This window comes from Battus philenor, unplaced genomic scaffold (assembly GCF_028537555.1).
Source record: "Battus philenor isolate CCGP_79_NKW_IND1 unplaced genomic scaffold, ilBatPhil1.0.hap1 SCAF_24, whole genome shotgun sequence".
NCBI classification, from domain to species: Eukaryota; Metazoa; Arthropoda; class Insecta; order Lepidoptera; family Papilionidae; genus Battus; species Battus philenor.
In genome coordinates, this window is record NW_027181687.1 from 8,256,599 (window position 1) to 8,266,618 (window position 10,020).

Below are 10,020 nucleotides of genomic sequence, written 5' to 3' on the forward strand. Positions count from 1 at the left end.
TGACCCGTTGCCAGGTCTTCTGTTCACCTTGTTAGATGTTCTACACTAAAAAAATGTTACTTATTCATAGAACATCCTAATCCACTCACTGGTTTTAAATATTATTTTAACTAAATTATATTAGTTAAGACAATTTTTAAAAAATCTTGCACAAACAGAATGGGATAAACTAAGACTTTTGTTCACCTGTAGAATTCTCGATAAAGATGAAAGTGATTAAAATATATTAGTTTATGTAAACTTAAGCTAGATTCAGACTGAGGCTGCTTCTTAAGTAAATATTTAGAGTAAGATCTTTTGATATGTGCCAAAATCTTCTAACTACTTACTTTAGTAGTGATATCTCAAATTTGAAATCATGTTTTTGCTGATAAGTTATAGTTTGTACTGTAATAATAATATGTTAAGTTTAATTTTAACTTGTTTGTTTTACAGATTGCTTTACCGGTGAGAAAGTTAAACGATGTGATGGATAAAGTACTGGTGGCAGGAATGACTTTGACTTCGTTCAAGGTCATGTTTTGTAAAATTGTAAGTAATATTGGTTCAAATCATATATAGCTCTCTCTCAGATATTGCTTTCAGCATAATGTAGCAAATTCATGATCAAAAATGAGATTTAGATGCATATTTATAATCACACCTAGGATGTTATGGAGGTGGCTTTGATAAATTACTAATTTTTAAATGAACATAATTGACTGTTTCATTCTACTTGTGCACTTGTAAGATAGTGTATGTTGTATAGTATTTCGCCTGAATATCCCATTCACAATCTATTATTGCAACATAAGTGTTTTTCTAGAAGTTCTTTTTTCATCTTCAGGTAAATATACTAATAATGTGTATAACAGAAATAATATTTCAGGTTTTTATTCCACAAGTATTAAATTGAAATCTTTTAACAAGTCGGCTATTATATTTCTTACTCGTAGTGCCAATGCCAACAGAGAAATGTTTGTCTACTTTTTGTCATATTTTAATTATTTTTTTTAATTTATTATCTGTAAACTTGGTTGTCACAAGTATAACTCTTATTTATAATAATAAATAAATGTGAATAATATTTAAAAATGTTGTTTCCAGTTCCACGGGCTGTTGTTGACGCATCTGGTCGATCGGTACAAATCCACGCTGCGCGAACTGGTGTGGGTTGACTGTCCTTACGTCTCGACTGACTCCTATAATAAATTTATCAGAGTCAGTCGCATTGATGAGGTATTTATTACATTTATACTATTTCTACCTTGTACTCACACAAACTTACTGTACAAGACAAAACTTTTCGGATTCGAAATAAATGCATATATGCAGGGTGTCTGTTTGGGCCTGGTATGTAAGGACCGCCTTAAAAACCCTGAAAAGTAAATGGACAATTATACGTACTATATTTTTATTGCAATTTTATCATATGCACAAAAAAGCGAAAAAAAAATCTATTTATGTTTTACAAAATATGTTTTTTTTAGCAATGTGTCTTAATTTCAGACATAAGAAGTTCACTGCTGGACATATGCCTCACAGATTTCCAACAGCACCAGTTCACCAAGCAGCCTTACATCTAGTGTCTCCCGACCTTCTCTTTAGGGTAGAGACCTCTCACGTGTTGGGTAGACATCCTACGGAATCTTCAATTCCCAGCTCTATGTGGCCTGATCGCTGCCGGTTTAACTTGCTAAACCAATTTATCTTTTTTCCTAAAATGTTTTCATAGATAAATCCCAAGCATGGCCGTGTTCATGGCTCGTTGAACAACTATGAACTTGCCGATGAGCCTCGAAGTATAAGACCCGGTTTCAATGCTTTTAGTTACCAGTTTTAGTTGATATGAAAACATGTTTATAAATAAAATTACTTTTCTTATTATCACCATGTCAGCCGATAGATGGTCACCGCATGGCATAGACCTCCTCCACAGTTCACCACGGTGACTGGCCTTGTGCTTATTCGGCTCATGGTTGTCAATCTAGAACTTCTCGAATCATTACTTTGAGATTATTACATTTGTTTGTGTATCTCATTTTAGACTTCTTATTATTTTAATTTGTGAAATGCTCTAAAGCCTTAAAATAAATTAATTTTTTAAAAATATTTCAGATAGATAGGAGCAATATGAACCCATTGATCTTGTTGTGCTGGCAGTGTGAACATCTGCAGAGGCTCGTCATACATGGTAAGTGTTGGCATAGATTGTATTTTTTATACTTGTTATCAGGAAATGTTAAAAAAAAATTATATGAAGAGAGTAATGGCCCATGATATACTATTGATTTAAATAAATATCAAGACTTATACCATAACATGTAAAGCAATTTCTTTTTCTTATTGTACAGTTTCACTGTAAAACGTGGTGGAGTGTACATGTTTTACAGTGTATACTTGTTTGTTTGTCAAATAAAATAGGATATAAAAAAAAATAAGAATAGGCCCGGATCAGCTGAACTATTTTTTTGTGTAAAGAAGTAAGCAAAGTTGACTTGAATCTTCAGTACTATAGGCGCTATAAAATATAAAATTAAAAATATATCTTTACTATAAACCTTGTAGTCATTACTTAATAAAAACGTGTAACAAAATGTAATATTGCAGGCTACTGGGTGTGGCAGTACGATGTGTTGGGGTTCGTGAGACTGCGGAAAACGTTACGACAGCTGGAAGTGTCCTCGGTGCAGGGAGGGGGAGGTCGACGCGCTGGTCGCCTGCAGTCCGGTGCAGCGGAGCCCGTGCTGGCAACCGACCTGCACCGTCCCGTCGACCTCACCTTTGTGGAGGTGACCATCTTGTACATTTAAGTGCTTCATTTAAGCAAGCGAGTGGTTGGGGTCTTAAAGTTCTGAACTCGAGACTGAAACCTTGTTAAAGTCAGAAATTGATGCAGCTCTCTTCCCTCTGGAAGTAAGAAATGATGATGATGATGATGATATTTTTAAATTTTGTCTGTCTCGAATGCTTTGCTGCACCTATGGTCACAGGTAGGACAGAAGTGGTATGTTTGGTCGTCACGTCAAGTCATTCCATGAAGCGTCTGCCGTAGCTACACATATTTACGAGGTTACTAATTCTGTTAAATTAATATTGTAATTGATTGTGCCCCACAAAAAGAACAAAATTATGTTATAAACATCAATACTAAAATCAAATATACATTTTATATATCGAAGACTCGATTTCATCGAGTTTATGAATCAATTTACATTAGGATTCCAAATAATGATTACAAAGCTCGTATTGCTAGTTAAAAAAATATCAAAGATCTTTCTTACTAAGGATTACTACACTATAAAAAAAAAATTGGATAGCATACCTTGGGTCACAATGTGTTCGCCTCCAGGTTATTTGAAATATAATTAAATGAATAACTACTCATTGCATCAATATAAACTTATATTCATTGAAATATGTATGAATAGTACTGCTGAGTTCCTTTCGTTTGTCTTCGAATATGAGGCATTTGTCATCAAAACACGGGAATTCTTCCATTTTTGAATTTGAAAATTTAAATACTAATGTAAAAACAGTTACATAAATAACAATTATCTATGTTATTTATTTATTTTAAATTAATTATTTAACGTGTAATTCTGTTTTTAAGTGTGTGTATAATTTTTTTTAGGAAACAGTTTTGAACTTTTCTTACACTTATTAATTACATTGGCAGGAGGTGAATGATTATACGAATTTTAAATGGAAACCGTGCCAGTGGAGCAAGCTGCACCCGGGACTTCGAGCCGGATCAGCACCCGAGCAACGCGCCGAGTATGTGCTATACGAAGCCAGGCAGACGCTGGGGGTCACGTAAGTTTCGGTGATGAACAAGAAGTTACAGTAAGTCTCCAACTCTTCATTGTGATTGTACCGATTATTACATATATAACTGTTAAAAAGGTATTTTCAAAACGAACACTCAAAATACAATAATATAATTGACAACAGTAAAATACGCAGTTTTCAAAATATAATACTCAACTGTGCGTTACATAGAACGCGCATGTGTTTAAATTTAATATGATCCACGTAGAAGCAAATGCAATATTCAGAGTAACCTAAAAACATTTCTTATGGGTTAATTTAACTAAATTACATATCAGAAAGATATTAATAAACATATATTATGGGATAATAATTTTACAAATATACAGAAACTATACTGTGATACGTGGCCGTTAAGATAAGTAATGTTCGCGGTGAGCGGGGCCTGGTACAGGGCATGTTTTAACGCCCCTAGCGACGCCGATCTGTTTCTTGAACAATAGAATCCCTTCTCCTTCATTTCAGCCCATAGACACTCATTGACTATCCACGCCGCGTGTTCCAGCTCGTGGTCAACAGTAGAGAACCTTTCGGCGTCTAATCAGCTCTCGCAGCAAAACTCCGAGCATAGCTCTCTGGTTGACGTTGGGCTTACTTATAAGGCCCACCGTAAAAGGACCACGTATAACAGACTGGTCAAAGACAACTGTCCTCAAACATTGGAGTAGTTTGGGCGAGATGTTTCCGAGCTTCCCGAACATTCTCTACCTGATATAGAAGGATTCGAGTACAGTTAAAAGAAAGACCCTATGTAACCCAAAATCTAGTATCGTAAATAAAACCAAGCTAGAGCGCCGGTTTGTTGTAAAATAGATTTGATAATAAAAATACAAAATGGACAAATATGGTATGAACAAAAACTGCTAACTGCCTTTCATGTTAGAGTATAACTGTATTTGCTTCTATGTGATTCATATAGAGTAACATGTAATAATTGTACACTTAAAATGGAGAACTAACGACAAAAAACAATATTAAAGAATGCAGACTGTATTGGAAGTTACCATAACTTGTCACTGAACATACAGACGTAAAAATACAGTTTGTTATATGGTGGTTTAAAATATATATCTATTATTATTTTAACGCCATTGATTGAAGAGAGATAGAAATATTGTTTATTTTATGCAAAATTGATTCGTGAAAAATTATTTTTATTATTTACGAAAAAGCCTGATGGCTTTTGAATAGTTAGCTAATAGGTATGATTAATTAATGATTGCCCAATTTTCGTCTTCAAAATGAAATTGAAATTTATTTTTAGTGAATTATTTCTCCTTTTTACTCTTCTTATTGTATCTCTTTCAAATTTGTTGTCTCATTTACAGATTTTTATAATTATTTTCCTTTTAAAGAAATCTGTTAACGTGTCTGTTAAAAAATTCTTTTCTGACAAGGAAAAAAAGTAGCTTGTATTTTCCATTTTACTTTATTTTACATTATCTGTGGCATATACAGGTTGTATTGTAGCGCATAGACAATAGCGAGGAAGGAAGTTGAAAGTAGATGAAAAACTATCACAAATGTACCTGAGAAAGATTATTATTTGTAACACTGTTGTAGGAATTGAATTCGTTTTAAAATTGCTACATGCTAAACGCTCCTAAGAAATGTAAACGATATACTTTCGGTGTATAGTGATACAACCTGTATAAGCAATGATACTATAGTTTATATGCAGGTATTTGTAAAACTATTTAAAGCCATGCTTCCAAAACGACTTATGACTTTGTTATAAAGGAGGCCCATTTAGCGGAGTTTTTGTATTTATATCACAACAATTTAAGTTAGTGTTCTCCATATTTAGATATAAGAATATGTTTAAAGATTTAATTTGAAGACAATTATTTCAGCTAAATGCAAATATCTGTAAATTATACGTTTTGCCTTGTAAAACAAATTTATAGAATGGCCTAAGAGTTATTTACTTGCCACAAAACGTAACGGCTTTTAAGTAAATTTTTATAAACTAAGAGAATATTGAATAAAAGCCATCTCGAAGTATGCGCTCTTCCAAAGTTCCTGAAACACGTTGTTGCGGCTTCATATCGTGCCGCGTGTGTAATGTTATTCAAACCACAGGTTCATTAGCGAGTAAGTATAATCAAATTCTATTTTGACACATACACAGAATATACTTCTGTACGTGTTAATCATCTTGCATGCGTGTATATAGCTTTAAGGAAAAAATAGTTTTTTTTTTTCAACTGTTAAATCGATAAGCGATTCTATACTATTCTGAATATTTAATAGTGTACGTAAGAAAGAGTCAATTTTCTACCAAATTACCTTGAAATGTTTAAAAAGTATTAACTGTGTTCATACACTTGTCTATAGTAAATATTTATTGCATCCCCACCTTTGTTGACAAGTCTATCAATACAGAGTAGTGTTAAAATTGATAAACTTTCTTAGCGATTGTATTATATCACGTAGAGACATTGAGAATGGCCGATTGATATGTTTACTGGCGACAACTCTCAAATTATCGAATTTATCGCGTAGTTAAAAGTAAATGAGGACGTGTGATTTGTACATCTAAAGTTAAACATTAGTGCGGAATATGTGAACGCGCCAATAATTATAAAATAAATAAAAGTTGCGTTCGTAGCCTTCGATAGACATGGGACCGAAGACGGTGCACAAAAAACGATTAATATAGAGCGATTTAAATATCGAATAGTTATTCATATTACCTGTATCCGTAAAGAATTTATATCAAATGTTAAACTACTGTGAATCGATTCTGATAAGTGTTGTACAGGTACTGTGCAGTATGCGGTGTGCAGTGTGTAACCGTTTACAATTAATAAAGACGAAAATTAATTATTGGCGACGTTCATCGCGGCGTAACAACGAGTTAGTGTAGTTTCGGTGCGAGGAAATGCAGAGACTAAATAAAACATCTAGTCATAGAGACACGTGGGAAACTGTAAATATCTCAACCACCGCGTCTGCCTACTATCCTTATAAAATCAATGCACAAATTCGTAACGAAGTATTAAAGATACATATTATAATTTATATCAACTATATAGCTTTAAGAGAAAAAAAATCTCATGTTACTGTATCAAATACAGTTTTATATTATACGAAGTGCCACTCAGCTATTGTTAGAAAACGTGCATAAACGAATAAAAGTAGGTGATAAGAGCGAATTACGCGAAATCCGCGTGGGAAAGCGATATAGATACACGTGGCAACAGAACGTACACGTTGCACTACACGGAATTAAAAGACTTGTCGAACACACAGATAAAAAATAAACAATTGTCAACTTTGAGAAAGCGCGCGAAAATAAACGTCACTTTTGACGAACGTTGTGGTATAGGGACAGACAAATAAATATGGAGATACTGTTAGCAATATTAGTTTTAATGCAGCCAAAATTATTTTTACTGTAGCGAAAAATAGTCCGTCCCCACAGTACTCAAATGCATGTGAAACACATAGACTGAATGTGATGAATCTTTGCTTATGGTTTACAGCATCAAAAAAACATTATAAGTAATCGCTTGAAATTCTAGAATTTTTGGCGCTCTATTACATTCATATACTTTTTCATTAGTTAAATTTCCTTTCGCGAACAAAATATCAGTGAATTAATATCAAAATACTTTACGTATATAATTTATCTATGTTTTTAGCACTTTTTCTTAATTCAAATTAGTAATGTTTTTATATATTTGGACTCTAATTTCAAAATCATAGTAACGCACAAACAATGTGATCTTAATACGAATAAGAAAGAAAACTTATTCGGATACGCCTTCATGTATATTGTACAAATATGATAAATGTAAAACAAAAAAAATAAATAAATATCTTCTTACTTAAAATTATCGAGTTGTGTTATCAAAGTATAAACTAATAATCGACTTACTCGTAGTAAATAAGTATCAAAATATGCTTATAATAGTTTCTAGTGCTAAGTACACTTTAAAAAAAAACTAATGAGATATATTCACGGTGTAAAAATTAAAAATGATTTCCTTCAAATATTTTTATGACATTTATAATCGTTCCACGCGAAGAATATATTTTGTAAGGCAACGAAGAGACTTACCAACATACATTCCCTGAGACTGAGAAAAAATATAGAAGAGGCTAAGATCAAATACCAGAATTAATGTTACTAAATAATCATGGCACCAGAGACAATGGATGCATGACATCGCGTACATTTTAAATGTGATTAATTAATAAAAGATGACATACTATAAGGAGTTTATCTATTAACACGCCGGGCACGATCGCCTCTTTTTATTTGTATCACATCTCTGTCCTTCCTCAACAACGCGGCAGTTCCGATGTAAAGGAGTATAGATTAAAAAGTGATATCCAATCTATATATACGTTATCGTCTTAACCATAGACAATTTGACAATAACATTTAATATATATAAAAAAAACTAATTTACGTAATGGTTCCGTGGACTGGGTTATGTAGCCATACTATTTTCAAGTTTACCAATTGCGTGTCTATAGATCTTATAACATTATGGTTGATTGAATGTGATTTTTAATGTTGTATCGTACCTAAAGTGATTATGAAGACTAATTCTACAAAAATAAAACTATTTTTAAATAACTGCACGACAATTACGTAGGTTAGGTTTTCGTTTGTAAAATAAGTCTATGTGCCGACTTATAATGGGACAGAGATCATTTATATATACCACCAAGACTTTAAAAAGGCTGTGAAACAACTGATTTCGGTTTAGCAAATTTAAAATAATAATGTATCCTGGCGAAGAATATGACAATCGATCTTTATTTTTCCTAACATTTAACAATGAATTTACTTTGTTATACTTTTGGACAATATCTCCGAGATTGTTATGTTCTCATATATTATTCCTTTACGTAACAGCGATGTAGTAAATTTCCTTTCATTTATATTGGGTCTCGCAGTCGCAGTTATGTTCAGGAAAATGTGCTAAACCGAATCGCCTAGTGTTAGACCAAAATTGTTGTACTTATCCATCTTATAGTGATAATAAAGGGAATGCTGGAGTGTTAAACATTGATGTGATGTAACAGCTGTTATTAAGTATGCGGGGCCCACGTTGATCTTTTTTGTATCGCGTGATATCCAGTGGGCTCCGACATGACTTGAGATATTTTTCGATAGTTTATTTGTGTTTGATTTCTAAAGCGTAGTTAACAAATACGAATCCGTTTTCCCGCTATATCAGTTTCTATGGGAATCGATCTAAAGTTGATTATAATTAAATTTTTATTAATAGCTTATAATATACTAGTGTTATTTGAAATATCATTCTTATATTGATTATAATAATCGCACGATATATATCGAAATGTTACAATATTGGTGAGATGGAAAATCGACGTACAATGCCATGCCTTCGAGTGCTTCGACGTTAATGAATAGCTTTTGATTATAATTGTCTGTTATATAATTATAAATGTTACCAGTTTAATAGAGAACCACTTAATTCGCAATTCACAACCTTGCCAGTGTTAAAAATTGTCAATAAAATTTTATATTTATCAAGAATACTATTAAAAAACTGGAATTAATCAAATTTTAAATTCCATAGCCGTCCTGTCTATATTTCATATGTTGTTACAGACAACACAAGCCACAAATCATAAAATCTTTATACAACGAAATTAAAATATTATCTATGTATAATTTTTTTTAACACTGAGTTATTAAGGTGATATATTTATGTATTCTTCAATGTGATATTAAGCGTTTGGCTTCGAATACTATCCAGTATAGATTGCTCTTTATTAATGTGAATATATTTGCATGGAGAGGTGTCAATTGCGAATCAAAGTGTTCAATGGTTTAAAGAGAGGTATGTACTTACGGCGTTGAAATGAATAGTGAACCAATATTATAACGTGTGTTTTCATAAAATATAATCGAATATATATTTCAATAATAAATATGGTCGTATGTGTAGTATTAATTGTTTCATTTATAAAACCTTACCACTCCGTCACCCGATAGATATCCTACTGTTTATTTTATAGTTCAACCTGAGTTATTAGCGCGTTACCCTGGTTATGGTAACACTGCGTAATTTATATAGTATTGCCACTGCAGTAATGGATGTTCACAAAAATATTGATAATTAAATCATTTAAAAATAGGTACCCTTAACCAAAAAAAAAACTATTATCTTAGTTTATATAAGAAAATAACTTTATCTTTAGAAAAAGTTATATAAATAAGTT

The 10,020-nt window shown here is 32.3% G+C and overlaps 1 protein-coding gene across 2 annotated transcripts in view; it reads left to right on the forward strand.

Moving 5' to 3' along the window:
* Nucleotides 1-9,745, forward strand: part of LOC137924571 (uncharacterized) — a 31,659-nt gene extending 21,914 nt beyond the window's left edge. The window contains exons 8-13 of one of the 2 annotated variants that reach the window (XM_068767965.1): nt 436-531; nt 1,087-1,218; nt 2,098-2,173; nt 2,590-2,771; nt 3,659-3,825; nt 4,276-9,745. In XM_068767965.1, the coding sequence (XP_068624066.1) occupies nt 436-531; nt 1,087-1,218; nt 2,098-2,173; nt 2,590-2,771; nt 3,659-3,799 (627 nt within the window). In that variant the 3' untranslated portion in view covers nt 3,800-3,825; nt 4,276-9,745. Of the gene's footprint in view, nt 1-435; nt 532-1,086; nt 1,219-2,097; nt 2,174-2,589; nt 2,772-3,658 lie in introns of both variants that reach the window. The other variant, XM_068767964.1, reaches the window with a different exon arrangement.
* Nucleotides 9,746-10,020: the final 275 nt, after the last annotated feature.